The sequence below is a fragment of the Nomascus leucogenys genome, chromosome 17 (genome assembly GCF_006542625.1).
Source record: "Nomascus leucogenys isolate Asia chromosome 17, Asia_NLE_v1, whole genome shotgun sequence".
NCBI lineage: Eukaryota > Metazoa > Chordata > Mammalia > Primates > Hylobatidae > Nomascus > Nomascus leucogenys.
The window spans coordinates 35,960,140-35,979,132 of record NC_044397.1 but is presented as its reverse complement, the minus strand read 5'-3'; the positions used below and the strand labels follow the sequence as shown (position 1 = coordinate 35,979,132).

Here is an 18,993-nt window from a genome sequence, read left to right as displayed (position 1 = left end):
ATAAAATGAGGACTGGCCGGGCATGGTGGCTCACACCTGTAATCCAGCACTTTGGGAAGCCAAGGCAAGTGGATCACGAGGTCAGTAGTTCAAGGCCGGCCTGGCCAACATGGTGAAACCCCATCTCTACTAAAAATACAAACATTGGCCTGGCATGGTAGAGTGTGCCTGTAATCTCAGCTACTCGGGAGGCTGAGGCAGGAGAATCGCTTGAAACCAGAAAGTGGAGGTTGCGGTCAACCAAGATGGCGCCACTGCACTCCAGCCTGGGCAACAGAGCAAGACTTTGTCTCAAAAAAATAAAATAAAATAAAATAAATAAAATAAAAATAAATATATATATATAAATTTAATCAATCAACAACGACATCTTGAAATTGAGAACTCTTCCTTACTGTTCACTTAGCAGTTATTTTTATTTATTTATTTAGAGACAGAGTCTTGCTCTGTCACCCAAGCTGGAGTGCAGTGGTGCCATCTCGGCTCACTGCAACCTCTGCCTCCTGGGTTCAAGTGATTCTCCTGCCTCAGCCTCCTGAGTAGCTGGGATTACAGGTTCGTGCCACCACACCCGGCTAATTTTTGTATTTTAAGTAGAGACTGGTTTCACCATGGGAATGTGCATGGGAAAACACTTGACAAGCTGCACTCTGCAGGTGGGTCTCCCCATCTGGCCTAGAATCTACCAGGACGAAGGGACTGTGCAGAACCTCAAGTGATCCATCTGCCTCGGCCTCCCAAAGGGCTGGGATTACAGGCCTGGGCCACCGCGGCCAGCCAAGCAGTTCTTTTCAATACAAAGACTATGTAACTATGTTACCGAAGGTTAAAGATTTGATAGGGGGTTGACTAGAAATTTTTGTCATTTCAGCCCTTTTGTGGGCTAGCATATTTTGAACCGGCACTCTCGGCACATAGACATTTAATATAATGGCTTATCCGAAATTCTGACTTGACTCTGTATTTTCAGACTGACCTAACCGATTGAATTTAGCAGCAATGTTTCTAGACACCTGCACTGACTAAACGATTCCAGTCATCATCTCTTTGGTTTCTCCTAGGTCAGACGAATGATAATGAGCGGTGAATCCTTTTACAGAAACCAGACTTTCACCTGATTTTTTCTACGCTGTGCCACGGCAGTGATAAATCGGCTCCCAAGTGGACGGCCACAGTGATATCATGCCACAGTGATAAAGGAGTCAAGGCCTGGTTCCAAGGCCAGCTTGGCACTTGTATGGCCTGTCTGAGCTCTCGGGATTACTGGGAGAAACAAAGGTTTGGAAACGGCCATTCCGCCCCCTCCTGGAGTCTTGCCTTCCGCGTCTCTGCCGAAACTGGTGGAGCGGGCCTGCAGTCCCAGAATTTTGGGAGGTGGAGGTGGGAGGCTCGTTTCAGCCCAGGAGTTCGAAAACAGCCTGGGCAACACAGCAAAACCCAGTCTTACAAATAGAAAAATTTCAAAAATTAGTCGGACGTGATGGCGCGTGCCTGTAGTGCCAGCTACGCGGGAGGCTGAGGCAGAAGGATCGTTTGAGCCCAAAAGTTGGAGGTTGCTGTGAGCCGAGATCGCGCCACTGCGCTCCAGCCTGGGCGAGAGAGTGAGACCCTGTCTCTAAAAGAAATACAGGCCAACCCTGCAGAACCGCGTCTGCAGCCCGGGCTTTGTGGCTTCTCTCCGACCCCCTCCCAGTAGCAAACGCGCCCGCTTTCCGCCCTGCGCGCCGGAAGTGGCCGAGTCCCGTCGGCCCCTGCGGGCCGCTCGCCGTCGCCATGGAAACGAAAGTGGCCAAGTAGCGCTCCGCCCTGACACGCTGGCTCTGGTGGGCTGCGGCCGGCTACGCCGCGGCGGACAACGATGCTGAAGGCCAAGATCCTCTTCGTGGGGCCTTGCGAGGTGAGTCCCGGCCCGGCACGGCAGAGGGAGCGGGGAGCAGGCCTCGGGACCTGGGCGAGCGCAGGTCCCCACCGGTCTGATCTGCGGCTTGCTCCAGGAGGCGGGAACCCGGGCCCACCGCGCCCATCCCGGCTGGCGCCCCTGCCCTTTCCGTGAACTCCGTGCTTTCAGACCTTGATTCCAGAGGAGGTAGTGGAGGCGAGCCCGGTGTTAATGAGCCCCGAAGGCCCAAGGTACTGAGTGGCATCATTGGAACCACAGCCTAGGTTTCGTGACTCTTTCTGTTGCCCCCGAGATCCCCCTAATGAATGCGTCTGTGGGTCTGGACTTTTGTTTGAGACAGGTTGTCGCTGTGTCGTCCAGGCTAGAGTGCAGTCGTATGATCATAGCTCACTGCAGCTTCGACTTCCCTGGGCTCAAGCAGGCCTCCTGCCTCAGCCTCCTGAGTAGCTGGGACTACAGGCGTGCACCACCACGCCCGACTAAATTTGTTGTTTTTGTTTTGTTTTGTTTTGTTTGAGACAGTCTCACCCTGTCACCCAGGCTAGAGTGCAGTGGCATGATCTTGGCTCAGTGCAAACTCTGCCGCCCGGGTTCAAGCGATTCTCCTGCCTCAGCCTCCTGAGTAGCTGAGATTACAGGCCCACACCATTACCCCTGGCTAATTTTTGTATTTTTTGTAGAGATGAGTTTTCACCTTGCTGGCCAGGCTGGTCTCTAACTGCTGACCTCAAGTGATCCGCCCGCCTCGGCCTCCCAAAGTGCTGGGATTGTAGGGATGAGCCACCGCGCCTAGCCTTAATTTGTTAATTATTTGTAGAGACAGGATCTTGCTAATGTTGCCTAGCACCTAGGCTGGTCTCCAACTCTTGGGGTCAAACAGTCCTCCCGCCTCAGCCTCTCAAAGTTCTGGGAATACAGGCGTGAGCCATTGCTCGAGGCCTGGGCGTTTTACTATATGGTCCTGGAACCACTGGCTATTAATGTGTGTGTTGGGGGCATGGTAGTGGGGATCACATCTACATGTATACTTCACATCATCCACAGAATAAAGCTCAGATGGACTAAAGCTAAATGCGTTTAAAAAAAAAAAAAAAAAAGGTCGGGCACGGTGGCTCACGCCTGTAATCCCAACACTTTGGGAGGCCGAGGCGGGCGGATCACAAGGTCAGGAGATCGAGACCATCCAGGTTAAACATGGTGAAACCCCGTCTCTACTAAAAATACCAAAAAATTAGCCGGGCGTGGTGGCAGGGGCCTGTAGTCCCAGCTACTCGGGAGGCTGAGGCAGGAGAATGGCGTGAACTCGGGAGGCGGAGCTTGCAGTGAGCCGAGACCGCATCACTGCACTCCATCCTGGGCAATAGAGTGAGACTCCGTCTCAAAAAATAATAACAATAAAAAAAAAACAGCCGGGTGCGGTGGCTCACGCCTGTAATCCCAGCACTTTGGGAGGCCAAGGCAGGTGGATCACCTGAGGTCAGGAGCTCGAGACCAGCCTGACTAACATGGTGAAACCCCAGCTGCACTAAAAATACAAAAGTTAGCTGGGCTTGGTGGTGCATGCCTGTAATCCCAGCTACTCGGGAGTCTGAGGCAGGAGAATCACTTGAATCCGGGAGGCAGAGGTTGCAATGAGCCAAGATCACGCCATTGCACTCCAGCCTGGGGAACAAGAGCGAAACTCCATCTAAAAAAATAAATAAATAAAACCTGTAGAAGTCTTAGGCCAGGCGCAGTGGCTAACACCTGCCAGCACTTTGGGAGGCTGAGGTGGGGAGACCACTTGAGCTCAGGCATTCAAGACCAGCCTGGGCAACATAGGGAAACCCCATCTCTACAAACAATACAAAAATTAGCCGGTCGTGGTGGTGCACACCTGTAGTCCCAGGTGGCTCAGGAGGCTAAGGCAAGAGGATCATTGGAGCCCTACAGATCAAGGCTGCAGTGAGCTATGATCACGTTGCTGCACTCCAGCCTGGGCAACAGAGCAAGACCTTGTCAAAAAAAAAAAAAAATCAATGCGTATTACTCATATAATCAAGATGGACAAACAGCTCCATGTGAGATTATGAGACAGCTAGCCACGAGTCCCCAGGCTGACTTTGATCCTCTCTGTGACCTAAAAGAACTCCTTGGCTGGGCGCAGTGGCTCATCCCTATAAACCCAGCACTCTGGGAGGCCCAGGCGGGTGGATCACCTGAAGTCAGGAGTTCGAGACCAGCCCGACTAACGTGGTGAAACCCCGATCTCTACTACAAATACAAAAGTTAGCCGGGCGTGGTGGCAGGCACCTGTAATCCCAACTACTCAGGAGGCTGAGGCAGGAGAATCGTTTGAACCCCGGGGGTTACAGTGAGCCTAGATCACAGCCTGGGCAACAAGAGTGAAACTCTGTCTCAAAAAAGAAAAATAAAAACTCCTTAATCCCATGCTCCCTGGACCCAGACCAGGGTGTGCCCACTGTACTAGAGCAAGACAGTGAGGTCGTAACCACCCCATTGATCTCAGGGTGCCCATGACCTATACTGCACCATACCGGGTTCCAGGCCACCTCTTGGTGTCATTTTTTCAGTTTCCTTTTCTGCCTTTCAGCAAAGACCTTTGTTTGCACTCATTTTCACAGAGTGGAAAGACTGTTTTGGCCAACTTTCTGACAGAATCTTCTGACATCACTGAATACAGCCCAACCCAAGGAGTGAGGTGAGCCCTGACAAATCTGTGTCCCAAAGAGTGTCCAACTGGCTAGGCAGGGAGGCTCATGCCTCTAATCCCAGTGCTCTGGGAGGTCAAAGCGGGAGGATCACCTGAGCCCTGGGCAATATGGGGAGACCCCATCTCAACTAAAAATAAAACATTAGCCAGGTGTGTTGGAATGTGTCTGTAGTCTCAGCTACACGGTAGGCTGAAGCAGGAGGATCGCTTGAGGCCAGGAGTTGGAGGCTGCAGTGAGCTATGATCGTGCCTGGGTGACAGAGGTGAGACCCTGTCTCAAAACAAAATTAAAATAAAACAATTTAAAAAGACTGCCCAACCATCACCCACCTCCTACTTTTGTTGCTGTTGGCATTCCAAAAGTGTAATGCAGCCTCATTATTGGTGCTGCTGCTGCTCTTCTTTTTTTTTTTGAGATGGAGTCTCATCCTGTCGCCCAGGCTGGAGTGCAGTGGTGCAATCTCGGCTCACTGCAACCTCCGCCTCCCAGGTTCAAGCGATTCTCCTGCCTCGGCCTCCCCAGTAGCTGGGATTACAGGTGCACACCATCATGCCCGGCTAATTGTTTTATTTTTAGTGTAGCGAGGGTTTCACCATGTTGGCCAGGCTCATCTCAAACTCCTGACCTCAAATGATCTGCCCGCCTTGGCCTCCCAGAGTGCTGAGATTACAGGTGTGAGCCACTGCACCCAGCCTACTGCTCTTCTTTTTCCTTTCAGGATCCTAGAATTTGAGAACCCGCACGTTACCAGCAACAACAAAGGCACGAGCTGTGAATTCGAGCTGTGGGACTGTGGTGGCGATGCTAAGTATGTTTCCTTTAAAGAAAGTCACTTCATCAAATGGTTTAAAAATCAGCTGCCCAGGCCAGGGGTGGTGGCTCACACCTGTAATTCCAGCACTTTGGGAGGCCAAGGTGGGTGGATCACCTGAGAAGAAGAGTTCAAGAGCAGCCTGGCCAACATGGCGAAACTCCGTCTCTACTAAAAATACAAAAAATTAGCCAGGCGTGGTGGCGGGCACATGTAATCCCAGTTACTTGGGAGGCTGAGGCAAGAGAACTGCTTGAACCCAGAGGCAGAGGTTGCAGTGAACCCGGGAGGTTCAAGTGGAGGTTGCTTGAACCCGGGAGGCAGAAGTTGCAGTGAGCTGAGATCGCACCATTGTACTCCAGCCTGGGTGACAGAGCTGAACTTCTATCTTAAAAAACAAAACAAAACAAAAAAATCAGTGCCCACCAGGCACCATGAAGTTGGGCCTAGCATGTTTCCTGGCACGTTTGAGGAGCTTGATAAATTATTTGCTGACATGCATTGCTTTATATACTTTGGTGATTAGGTTATGATACAGTTACAAGTCATCAACCTTGGCCAGGCACAGTGGCTGACGCCTGTAATCCCAGTACTTTGGGAGGCCGAGGCAGGCAGATCACCTCAGGTCAGGAGTTCAAGACCAGCCTGCCCAACATGAGGAAACCTCATCTTTAAAAAAAAAAAAAATAGGGGCCAGGCACCGTGGCTCACGCCTGTAATCCATTGCTTTGGGAGATGACCAGAGCTCAGGAGTTGGAGATCACCAGAGCTCAGTAGTTTGAGACCAGTCTGGCCAACATAGCGAAACCCCGTGTCTACTAAAAATAGAAAACTTAGCCCAGTACAGTGGTGTGTACCAATAATCCCAGCTACATCAGGAGACTGAGGCATGAGAATCGCTTGAATCTGGGAGGTGGACGTTGCGGTGAGCCAAGATTGTGCTACCGCACTCAAGCCTGGGTGACAGAGCCAGACTCTTGTCTCAAAAAATAATAGTAATAATAACAATTTTTTTTAATGAAGAAATCATCAACCTTTACCAAAAATAAGATTGACCTGATGTGGTGCATACCTGTAGTCCTAGCTACTCAGGAGGCTGAGGCAGAAGGATCACTTGGGCCCACATTGGAGGCTGCAGTGAGCTATGATCCCACAACTGCACTTAAGCCTAGGAGACAGAGCAAGACCCTTTCTCTTAAAAAAAAAAAAAAAAAAAAAAAAGGAAGTCATCCACCAACTTTTATTTTTTTATTTTTTTGAGACAGAGTCTTGCTCTGTCACCCAGGCTGGAGTGCAGTGGCGCGATCTCGGCTTACTGCAAGCTCCGCCTCCCAGGTTCACGCCATTCTCCTGCCTCGGCCTCCCGAGTAGCTGGGACTACAGGCGCCCACAACCACACTTGGCTAACTTTTTTGTATTTTTAGTAGAGACGGGGTTTCACCATGTTAGCCAGGATGGTCTCGATCTCCTGACCTCATGATCGCCCGCCTCACCCTCCCAAAGTGCTGGGATTACAGGTGTGAGCCACCACACCCGGCCATCATAGACCAACTTTTAATACTAAGATATTATTTTTAAAGTCCACAGTTAGAAACCAGAATGACCTCACTTTCCCTCTTGTTCCTTTTCTTCCTCGCAGGTTCGAGTCCTGCTGGCCGGCCCTGATGAAGGATGCTCATGGAGTGGTGATCGTCTTCAATGCTGACATCCCAAGCCACCAGAAGGAAATGGAGATGTGGTATTCCTGCTTTGTCCAACAGCAGTCCTTACAGGACACACAGTGTATGCTAATTGCACACCACAAACCAGGCTCTGGAGATGACAAAGGAAGCCTGTCTTTGTGTAAGGAAACTGGAATTTCTCTTCCTCTTTTGTCTTGAATGTTTTGGACACCTACATATTGCCCCACGTCCTAGAAACCAGCAGGTCTGTCCAGTTACTGAGCACCTACTGTACCCTAGGCAATTGTTGCCCTCTCCACGTGAATCTACTCCGTCTCTACTAAAAATACAAAAATTAGCCAGGCATGATGGCAGGTGCCTGTAGTCCCAGCTACTCTGGGGGCTAAGGCAGGAGAATTGCTTGAGCCCAGGAGGCGGAGATTGCAGTGAGTTGAGATCTCACCACTACACTCCAGTTTGTGTGACAGGGCGAGACACCATCTCAAAAATAAAAAAGAAAAAGGCCGGGCATGGTGGCTCACGCCTGTAATCCCAACACTTTGGGAGGCTGAGGCGGGTGGATCACTTGAGGTCAGGAGTTCTAGACCAACCTGGCCAACATGGTGAAACCCCATCTTTACTAAAAATACAAAAATTAGCCAGGGGTGGTGGTGCATACCTGTAATCCCAGCTACTCAGGAGGCTGAGGCAGGAGAATCACTTGTACCTGGGATGTAGAGGTTGCAGTGAGCTGAGATTGTGCCATTGCACTCCAGCCTGGACAACAAGAGTGAAACTCTGCTTCAAAAAAAAAGCAGAATACAGAGTGGGAAAATCCTGTTTGTAGCTATTCTTGGGTACAACTAGGGGGGCACTCTTTCTGAAAGAACTTTTCTGGAGAAAAACCACCGATTCACATAACACACATCCCAGAGGTGACACAGTAATCCTGAAAAAGAACTCACAAAATATTCAGAAGCAAAATGAGAATAATAGAGAATCTATTCCTTTCTGGTTTAAGAACAGAAGACCTGGAAAGTGGTTTGTAAGGTTTTCATCCTGTCGCCAGGGGGCAGTATAGCAAACCCATTCTCTGTTCTCTGGTGTCAAGGAAGACAACTTGATCTGTGAACTTCAGAAAGTTAAATTTCTTCTAGAAGTTTCACTGGGAGCTGTAAAGGGCCCCTCATTGAAACTCTTTGCCTAATTAACCTTCTCTTCATTTTCAAGTGCCACCCTTGAACAAGCTGAAGCTGGTGCACTCGAACCTGGAAGATGACCCTGAGGAGATCCGGATGGAATTCATAAAGTATTTAAAAAGCATAATCAACTCCATGTCTGAGAGCAGAGACAGGGAGGAGATGTCAATTATGACCTAGACAGCCTTCACGTGGGACTGCCACAGCCCCAGTGAAATCAGCATGTTTCTCAGTGCAGATCTGAAATCACATCCAGCTCCTGATGTTTTCTTCTCCCTGTGACTGCAGAGGAAGTGTTCCTACGTGCAGGAAGGCACCTGTCACACAGGGCGTTCACTCAGACCATCTGTGCTCTGTCCTGAGTTCAGCTGAGAAAATCCGATTATCGAATTTGGATTTCCTGGCCCCAGAACTTCCCAAAGACCTGTAAAATGGAGGGATTTACCACCTCACATATGTCCAGTTATACAATTTGTGGAGTTGTAACTGTTGCAGCCCAATGATACAACAGTAGTTTAATCCTGTGTATTGGCTTGAATGTGATTTTCATTCCTTGATTCACCCAACGAATACCGACTGGCTGAGCACCTGCTGTGTGTGCACTGCTGTTCTAGCTGCTGACCGTAGACAGCATAAATGAAAAAGACAGAAATCCCCACAGTCATGGAACTCATTCCATTTTCCTAAATACTAGGTTGGTGCAAAACTAATTGTGGTTTTTGCCATTTTTAATTTTTAATGGCAAAAGCCACAATTACTTCTGCACCAACCTAATAGGCAGATTCAGAAACTTGAGTGCAATATCTTGGATATGCAAAAAAGAAAATCAAAACGCATTCTTCATTCTCTATAAGAGTTCTAGGTGGGGCATGGTGGCTCACACTTGTAATCCCAGCACTTTGGGAGGCCGAGGCGGGCGGATCATGAGATTAGGAGATCAAAACCATCCTAACCAACATGGTGAAACCCCATCTCTACCAAAAATAGAAAAATTAGCTGGGTGTGGTGGCACGTGCCTGTAATCCCAGCTACTTGGGAGGCTGAGGCATAAGAATTGCTTGAGCCTGAGAGGCAGAGGTTGCAGTGAGCCAAGATTGTGCCACTATACTCCAGCCTGGGCAACAGAGCAAGACTCCGTCTCAAAAAAAAAAAAAGTTCTAGCCCGGGAGCGGTGGCTCACACTTGTAATCCCAGCACTTTGTGATGCCAAGGCAGGCGGATCACTTGAGGCCAGGAGTTCAAGACCAGCCTGGCCAACATGGCAAAACCCCATCTGCTAAAAATACAAAAATTCACAAGATGTGTTGGCACATGCCTGTAATACCAGCTACTTGAGTGCCTGAGGCATAAGAATTGCTTGAGCCTGGGAGGCAGATTGCACTGAGCCGAGATCGTGCCACTGTACTCCAGCCTGGGCGACAGACACCCTGTCTCAAATAAATTAAATTACATTAAATGTTTAAAAAGAGGTCTAAATAAGTTTCATGTGCTGCCCTCCCTCAGATAATGAGGGAACCTGGGGTACTTAAAATGCCAAATGAACGTATACTTGATCCTTATTCATAGATTTTGTATTTGAGAATTTGCCTACTCACTAAAATATGTTTGTAACCCCCACATCAGTACTGTGGGACTTTCTCAGTTATTCGCAGACACACAGAGTGACAAAAAATTTGAAGTGCCTGGCTGGGCGTGGTGGCTCACACCTGTAATCCCAGCACTTTGGGAGGCCGAGGCAGGCGGATCACAAGGTCAAGAGATCGAGACCATCCTAGCCAACATGGTGAAACCCGGTCACTACTAAAAATACAAAAATTACCTGGGCATGGTGGGGCATGCCTGTAGTCCCAGCTACTCAGAAGGCTGAGGCAGGAGAATTGCTTGAACCCGGGAGGTGGAGATCACAGTGAGCTGAGATCGCACCACTGCACTCCAGCCTGGTGACAGAGCAAGACTCCGTCTCAAAGAGGAGAAAAAAAAAAAATTAAGTGCCTGACAAGTTGCAGTGGGTCACGCCTGTAATCCCAACACTTTGGGAGGCTGAGATGGGAGAACTGCTTGAAGCCAGGAGTTCAAGAACAACCTGGCCAACATGGTGAAACCCAATCTCTACTAAAAATACAAAAATTCGCCAGGCGTGTTGGCACACACCTGTAATAACAGTTACTCATGTGGCTGAGGCATAAGAATTGCTTGAGCCTGGAGGCCAGGCACAGTGGCTCATACCTGTAATCCCAGCACTTTGGGAGGCCAAGGCAGGTGGATCACAAGGTCAGGAGATCGAGACCATCCTGGCTAACACGGTGAAACCCCATCTCTACTAAAAATACAAAAAATTAGCCGGGCATGGTGGTGGGCGCCTGTAGTCCCAGCTACTCGGGAGGCTGAGGCAGGAGAATGGCGTGAACCTGGGAGGCAGACCTTGCCGTGAGCTAAGATCGTGCCACTGTGGTCCAGCCTGGGCGACAGAGACTCCGTCTCAAAAAAAAAGAATTGCTTGAGCCTGGGAGGCAGAGGTTGTAGTGAGCCAAGATCATGCCACTGTACTCCAGCCTGGGCAACAGAGTGAGACTGTCTCAAAAAAAAAAAAAGGCCGAGTGGGGTGGCTCACACCTGTAATCCCAGCACTTTGGGAGGCAGAGGCGGGTGGATTACTTTAGGTCAGGAGTTCGAGATCAGCCAGGCCAACATGGTGAAACCTTGTCTCTACTAAAAGTACAAAAATTATCCGGGCGTGGTGGCGGGCGCCTGTAATCCCAGCTACTCGGGAGGCTGAGGCCAGAGAATTGCTTGAACCCAGGAGGCGGAGGTTGCAGTGAGCCGAGATTGTGCCACTGCGCTCCAGTCTGGGTGGCAGAGCAAGACTCGGTCTCAAAAAAAAAAAAAAGAAAGAAAAAAAAACACGATTGTCTGGGAAATCAAGAATGTGGCAGGCTAGAAAAAGAATGTGGCAGGTGAATATTTTTTAAGTAGTTACAATAAGAAATGCGTTGCTATTTTCATTATAAGCCTAAAAGATTTACCTGGTCACTCGGGATTTTCTCAAATTTTAAGTTACCCTGTTTTTAATGACCCTGTTTTCGTTATCCTGTTACGTAATTATCTATAAACTATACATAACAAAGTTTACCATTCTAGCCATTTGGAAGTGTACGGTTCAGTAGCATTCAATACACTCACATTGTTGTACAGCTATCACCACCGTCCATCCCCAGAACCCTCTATGATCCCTAACTGAAACTATACCCACTTACCAGCTCCCCATTTCTCCTTCCCCAGCCCCTGACAACCACCATTCTGCTTTCCGTCTCTATGACTTTGCCTCCTCTAAGTCCCTTATATAAGTGGAATCCTACAATATTTTTGTCTTTTTGTGACTGGCTTATTTCCCAGAGCCTAATGATCTCAGGGCGCACCTGCCTTGTAGCATGTATGAGAATCTCCTTCCTTTTTAAGGTGGTATAATATTCTATCCTACAGATAGACCACGTTTTGTTTATCCATTCATTTTTTGATGGACATTTCAGTGTTTTTTCACCTTTTGGCTCTAGCGTATACACTGCTAGCAGCATGGGTGTACGGTTCACCCAAGATACTTTGGAAGGTTAAAAGCATTTAATTTCTCCAAAAGGCCGGGCGCGGTGGCTCACGCCTGTAATCCCAACACTTTGGGAGTCTGAGGCGGGCGGAAATCCTGAGGTCAGGAGTTCAAGACCAGCCTGTCCAACATGGTGAAACCCCATCTCTACTAAAAATACAAAAATTAGCTGGGTGTGGTAGCGCTCGCCGGTAATCCCAGCTACCTGGGAGGCTGAGGCAGGAGAATCACTTGAACCCGGGAGGCGGAGGTTGCAGTAAACTGAGATTGTGCCATTGCACTCCAGCCTGGGCAACAAGAGCAAAACTCCATCTCAAAAAAAAAAAGTGCTGAGCGCAGTGGCTCATGCCTGTAATCCCAGCACTTTGGGAGGCCAAGGCAGGTAAATCACAAGGTCAGGAGTTCAAGACCAGCCTGTCCAACATGGTGAAACCCCGACTCTACTAAAAATACAAAAAATTAGCTGGGCATGGCGGCGGGCACCTGTAATCCCAGCTACTCAGGAAGCTGAGGCAGGAGAATTGCTTGAACCCAGGAGGCAGAGGTTGCTGTGAGCCAAGATCGTGCCACTGCACTCCAGCCCCGGCAACAATGCGAGACTCCATCACAAAAAAAAAAAAAAAAAAAAAACTCTCCAAAACATTATATTTATTTAGATGACCTTGATATGGACACTATATCCAGTTGGAAAGTGGAGTACAGACACAATTTTTTTTTTTTTTTGAGACATGATGTCACTCTGTCATCCTGGCTGGAGTGCAGTGGCATGACCACAGCTCACAGCATCTTCAACCTCCTGGGCTCCACTGATCTCACCAGCTCAGCCTCTGAGTAGTTGGGACTAAAGATACACACACCAGAAATGGTCCAGCCCACTAATTAGTGCACGCCTGGCTAATTTTTGTACTTTTTGTAAAGATGGGATTTCGCCATGTTGCCCCAGCTGATCTCGAACTCCTGTCCTTGAGTGATCCGCCCGTCTCAGCCTCCCAAAGTGGTGGGATTACAGGCATGAGTCATTGTGCCCAGCCCATACACAACCTCTAAAAAATTTTTCATAGCACCAAATTGGTAAACATGGTCAAAAGATTTAATGTACAGAATCATTAGATATGGTGAGTTTATGGTTTATTGTAGAAGCAAGTTTGTTTTAATCATCTTAGGAGATTTGTTTTGTTTTGTTTTTCTTGAGACGGAGTTTTGCTCTCGTTGTCCAGGTTGGAGTGCAATGGTGCGATCTTGGCTCACTGCAACCTCAACTCCCGAGTTCAAGCGATTCTCCTTGTCTCAGCCTCCCAAATAGCTGGGATTACAGGCATGTGCCACCACGCCCGGCTAATTTTATATTTTTAGTAGAGACAGGGTTTCACCGTGTTGGCCAGGCTGGTCTCGAACTCTGATCTTGGGTGATCCGCCCACCTCGGCCTCCCAAAGTGCTGGGATTACAGGCGTGAGCCACCGCGCCTGGCCCTGTTTTGTTTTTTTGAGAGTCTCACTGCAATTTCCACCCTCCGGGTTCAAGCGATTCTCTTCCCTCAGCCTCCCAAGCAGCTGGGATTACAGGTGCCTGCCACCACACCCGGCTAATTTTTGTATTTTTAGTAGAGACGAGGTTTCACCATCTTGGCCAGGCTGGTCTTGAACTCCTGACCTTGTGGTCCACCCACCTCAGCCTCCCAAAGTGCTGGGATTACAGGCGTGAGCCACTGCACCCGGCCATGGAGTTATTTTTCATTCATAATTGTTATGTTTGTAATTTTTTAACATAGCCAACAAGAAAATACACTAAGTAGATCAAATGGTAGATGTAGCTCTTTTCAGCTGAGAGCGGGAGAAAAAGTTGAGGCACCTAAGGGAGATGAATAAAAATGCTAGGGTGTCTGTCACTTTCACAGTGAGGAGGGCTGACATGTAGCTGTGTGAGCAGTCTACTGGAGAGGGTGGCCTTTCTAGACCATGACAATTCCCTGGCAATTTAGTTTGAACCACATTCACCTGTTAGGATTACCATGCGTACTATTAATGTCAACTGAACTAAATCATCTTTCCATGACTGCTGCCTAACAAGAATCCATCTCGCAAAATTGACCACCTCAAAAGGAAATTATTTTCATTTCACCTTTAATGATCATTCAAGACCCCAGTATAACAACCCAAAGCCAGGCGCGGTGGCTCACACCTGTAATCCCAGCACTTTGGAAGGCCGAGGCGGGTGGATTACGAGGTCAGGAGATCGAGACCATCCTGGCTAACGGTGAAACCCCATCTCTACTAAAAATACAAAAAATGAGCCGGGCGTGGTGGCGGGCGCCTGTAGTCCCAGCTACTCGGGAGGCTGAGGCAGGAGAATGGCATGAACCTGGGAGGCGGAGCTTGCAGTGAGCCGAGATCGCGCCACTGCACTCCAGCCTGGGCGACAGAGAGAGACTCAGTCTCAAAAAAAAAAAAAAAAAAAACAATTAACCCAGCAGATTTTGTTCACATGAATGGCTAGAGTACAACCCTTTAAATATTTGAATTGAGAAAAAGGCTTCAGATTTTAAGTTTTGAGAGTTTTTTTTCTGCTTGATCTAGTCTATCATTGAAGCTTTTGAGTGTACTTTGTATTTCATCCAGTGATTTCTTCAGTTCCACATTTGCCATGTGCTCTGGAAAACTCTGTATCTGGTTGGTAAATACCTCAACCATATCCAGAATTGCTGTTGACATTTCCTTACTTTCTTTTTCAAAAGTCTCTCGAATCCCCCTAATCTTGGTTAAAATCAGTTTCCACAATTCTCTATATGACATTTCTTGAATTTCTTTTGGATGGGGATGTGTTGCTGGAGAATTACTGGGTTCCTTTGGAGGTGTCCCACTTCCTTGCTTTTTCACCTTTCCCGTGTCCTTCCGTTGAGATCTGTGCATCCTGCGTAAATTGCTTCTTCCAAGTTTGTGAACTCACTTTGTAGGGGAGGACTTCTTCCTGAAAATGTAGATAAGGTGTTGGTTAGGTGGGGCACTGTGGCTTTGATTTGGAGAAGTACTGTAGGCTCCGCATGATTTCTTGGGTGGCTTAGGGTGTGGTTATTAGTGGAGGGTGTGGTTGCTGGGGACTAGGAGACTAAGGTGGGCCAGTCTTTGAGCCCCAGTGGTGAGCTGAGCTTGCCTCTTCTTGAACCCAGGAGCGGTGTAGGCTGGCTCTGGCATTAATGGGTTCAGGGGAGCAATTTGGGGTCCTCTAGGTGCCCTGCTCAAATCCTGGTAGTGGCAGCCCCAGCTAAGCTCGTGGTTGATCTCAGGCCCCGGACCAGCAGGTGTGATGTGGATGAGGACAGTTGCAGTTGGGGGGCAACCCACCAGAACCCAGGCCTTCTCTGCTGGTGTTGGAGGTGGTTGCCACAGGTTGGTCAGGCAGGTGACTCCCCTGGCCTGCAGATGGCCTGTGATGGTATCCCACAGGCTGGGCCCCAGACCCCAGACCCCGGGGAGGAGTGTTCAGGCGCCAACAGCGAGAGAAGGGGCAGAACAGCCACCAATCCCCAGGCCCCTGGCCCGCGTGCTCAAGGTCCTAAGGGGACGGAGGGAGCCGCCAGCGGACTGTCCTCAGGCCCCCGAGGTTTGGGCTCTGGCTGTGACAGGGAAAGGCTGGTCCCCAGGCTGCCGGCGGAAAGCTCAGGCGGGGCAGGGCGGGCGCGCAGTTGGCTGGCGTCTGGGTCCCTCGGCAGTGGCGGGGTTATTTGTCCTTTGGGACTCCTGAGAGCGCCCGGCCTCCCCTCTCCCTCCCTGGCCCTCAGCCAGCGGCGGCGGTTACCGCAGGCAAAGCAGGAGCTGCCTTCGGGGCTGGACTCCAGGTGGCCGGGGCTGCAGTTGCAGCTGCTCAGGGCAAGGAAGCCCGTGAGCTCCACGTGGGCTCCTGCAACGCCGCTGGGGAATCTCTCGGCCGCTGTCCCCTATTCTGGAGGTCTGCGAGGGTCAGGGGGCTGTGGAAGTCCGTGGGGGTACTGCGGAGCCCCGGAGTCTCTCACTCACCCTTTCTCCGCCGATCTGATTTCTCTGCGCAGGCTGCCTGGGTGCCTCTGCTCCGCTCTTCGGGCTCCCCGTGGCTTCTCGGCTGAATCCTGCGTTCTCTTAGCAGATCTGCTGCAAGTGTGAAAACCTACCGGCTCCTTCGGTTCCCGTCAGAGGAGAGGCGCGTGCCGGCTGCATCTACCAGGCCATCTTGAGCCTGTGGTCCTGGGTGGAAACGGGTCCCAAGTGCGGGAGTTACTCAAGTGCGTTCCCTGGAGGGTCTGGGTCGGCCACGCCCCCTTCACTCCCGGGAAGGCCCCGCCCTCCCCTTCCAGACTGGACCGAAAGCTCCGTGTGCACACAGGTGTGTTAGCTGATAGAAATGGGAGCAGACTACACTTTTCCACAAAAGTGTTTTTCACTTTTTTTTTTTTTTTTTTTGAGGCGGAGTGCAGTGGCGCGATCTCGGTTCACTGCAACTCGGGTCCAGGATCAAGCAATTATCCTGCCTCAGCCTCCCTAGTAGCTGGGTTTGTAGGCAAGCGCCACCACACCCAGCTAATTTTTGTATTTTTAGTAGAGACGGGGTTTCACCATGTTGGCCAGGCTGGTCTTGAACTCCTGACCTCGTGATCTGCCCTCCTTGGCCTCTCAAAGTGCTGGGATTACAGGCGTGAGCCACCGCCCCCAGCCATTTTTCACTTTTTATACTGGGGATTTGTGTCAGTACTCACAGAGCCACCTTATTCTTTTTCTTTTTCTTTTTTTTGAGATGGAGTCTGGCTCTTGTTGGTCTGGCTGGAGTGCAACGGCACGATCTCGGCTCACCGCAACCTCCGCCTCCCGGGTTCAAGCAATTCTCCTGCCTCCGCCTCCTGAGTAGCTGGGATTACAGGCGCATGCCACCACGCCGTGCCTAATTTTGTATTTTTAGTAGAGACGGGGTTTCACCATGTTAGCCAGGCTGGTCTCGAACTCTTGACCTCAGGTGATCCGCTCACCTCGGCTTCCCAAAGTGCTAGGATTACAGATGTGAGCCACTGTGCCCAGCCTGCCTTATTATTTTTTACAGCTAAATAATATCAACATAATCATGTATAGTGGAATGTCACATTGTTAGATGTTTGAAAAATCATTTATGTTGAAATATGCATTTTTATAGATGGCCTTTGAACAGTATTGAAAAACATGATTTGGGGGTATAAATATGTTTAAATATGAAATTTCAGAGAGATGATTTCAACAATCATTCCTTTCAAAGGTAAAGATGGGGCTGAGCGCAGTGGCTCACGCCTGTAATCCCAGCATTTTGGGAGGCCAAGGCGGGCAAATCACCTGAGGTTGGGAGTTCGAAACCAGCTTGACCAACATGGTGAAACTCCATCTCTACTAAAAACGCAAAATTAGCCGGGCATGGTGGCACATGCCTGTAATCCAAGCTACTTGGGAGGCTGAGGCAGGAGAATCTCTGGAACCCAGGTGGTGGAGATTGCGGTGAGCCAAGATGGCACATTGCACTCCAGCCCTGGCAACAAGAATGAGACTCCATCTCAAAAAAAAAAAAAAAAAGAAATTTTTTTTTATATTATAAACCTAAAAATTTTAGTCACTCAGGATTTTTTCAAATTTAACAATACTGCTATCTTGTGACAAACTATCCGTAACTTAAAATTTGCCAATCTAACCTTTTTTTTTTTTTTGACGGAGTCTCACTCTGTTGCCAGTCTGGAGTGCCGTGGAGTGCCACCACACCCGGCTCATTTTTGTATTTTCAGTAGAGACAGGCTTTCAACATGTTGGCCAGGCTGGTCTCGAACTCCTGACATCAAGTGATCTGCCCACCTCAGCCTCCCAAAGTGCTGGGATTACAGGTGGGAGCCACCATGCCTGGCCTAAAAAATTTCATAACATCAAATTGATAAAAATGTTTAAGACTTAATGCTCAGAATAACCAGACATGGTGAGTTTATAGTTTTTTGTACAAGCATTTGTTTTCATCATCTTAGGAGTTATCTGTCATTCAGGCTCACTGCAGCCCCAGCCTCCCAGGCTCAAGTGATCTTCCCACATGTGTCTGAATAGCTAGGACTAGAGGCTCACGCCCACCATACCTGCCTAATTTTTGTCCTATTTTTGGTAGAGTTGGAGTCTTTCACTTTGTTGCCGAGGCTGGTCTTGAACTCCTGGCCTTAAGCAACCCTCCTGTCTCAGCCTCCCAAAGTGTTGGGATTATAGGCATCAGCCGCTGTGCCTGCACAATCTTTTTTTTTTTTTTTTTTTTTTGAGACACTCTTTTCTGTCACCCAGGCTAGAGTATGGTGGCATGATCTCGGCTCACTGCCATCTCAGCCTCCTGGGTTCAAGCGATTCTCCTGCCTCGGCCCCCTGAATAGCTGGGACTACAGGCATGTGCCACCACACACAGCTCATTTTTGTATTTTTAGTAGAGATAGGGTTTCACCATGTTGGCCAGGCTGGTCTCGAACTCCTGACCTTGTCATCCACCCTCCTCGGCCTCCCAAAGTGTTGGGATTACAGGCGTGAGCCACCACGCCCACCCTACAATTTTTATATCTATAATTTTTCAACATAGCAAATGGGAACATCGACTAAGTAGATCAAATGGTAAATGTATCTCTTTTCAGCTGGGAGTGGGAGAAAAAGTTAAGGTACCTAAGGGAGATGAATAAAAATGCTAGGGTGTCTGTAACTTTCACACTGAGGAGGGCTGACATGTAGCTGTGTGAGCAGTCTATTGGAGACAGTGGCTTTTCTTTTTTGTTTTGTTTTTGTTTTTGTTTTTGTTTTTGAGACAGAGTCTCGCTCTGTCACCTAGGCTGGAGTGCAGTGGCGAGATCTCGGCTCACTGCAACCTCCACCTGCTGGGTTCAAATGGTTCTCCTCCCTCAGCCTCTCGAGTAGCTGGGACTACAGGCATGCACTACCACACCTGGCTAAATTTTTTTTTTGTATTTTTAATAGAGACAGGGTTTCAGCATGTTGACCAGGCTGGTCTTGAACTCCTGACCCTAGGTGATCCACTCTCCTCAGCCTCCCAAACTGCTGGGACTACAGGCCTGAGCCACCTCACCTGGCAGAGTATCTTTTCCAGACTACGAC

The 18,993-nt window shown here is 49.2% G+C and overlaps 1 protein-coding gene across 4 annotated transcripts; it reads left to right on the top strand.

Moving 5' to 3' along the window:
• The first annotated feature begins 1,619 nt into the window (after nucleotides 1-1,619).
• Nucleotides 1,620-8,936, top strand: IFT22 (intraflagellar transport 22). Of its 4 annotated transcripts, XM_030796768.1 has the most exons (5): nucleotides 1,622-1,897; nucleotides 4,525-4,601; nucleotides 5,333-5,422; nucleotides 7,065-7,267; nucleotides 8,317-8,936. In XM_030796768.1, exons 1-5 carry the CDS (start codon nucleotides 1,859-1,861, stop codon nucleotides 8,463-8,465), a joined length of 558 nt encoding a protein of 185 aa, XP_030652628.1. In that variant the 5' UTR covers nucleotides 1,622-1,858; the 3' UTR covers nucleotides 8,466-8,936. The 4 variants fall into 4 exon arrangements, with proteins under 4 accessions (XP_030652629.1, XP_030652628.1, XP_030652631.1 ...); XM_030796769.1 differs by lacking the exon at nucleotides 5,333-5,422 and having other exon boundaries at nucleotides 1,620-1,897; XM_030796770.1 differs by lacking the exon at nucleotides 4,525-4,601 and having other exon boundaries at nucleotides 1,628-1,897.
• The last annotated feature ends 10,057 nt before the right edge of the window (nucleotides 8,937-18,993 follow it).

What these genes read in the sequence shown, in the direction of transcription:
- IFT22 (XM_030796768.1), top strand. Translation starts at nt 1,859, where the DNA reads ATGCTGAAGGCCAAGATCCTCTTCGTGGGGCCTTGCGAG. An exon ending in TCTTCGTGGGGCCTTGCGAG is followed by an intron (nt 1,898 to 4,524) that starts GTGAGTCCCGGC and finishes TCATTTTCACAG; the next exon opens with AGTGGAAAGACTGTTTTGGC. An exon ending in GACTGTGGTGGCGATGCTAA is followed by an intron (nt 5,423 to 7,064) that starts GTATGTTTCCTT and finishes TCTTCCTCGCAG; the next exon opens with GTTCGAGTCCTGCTGGCCGG.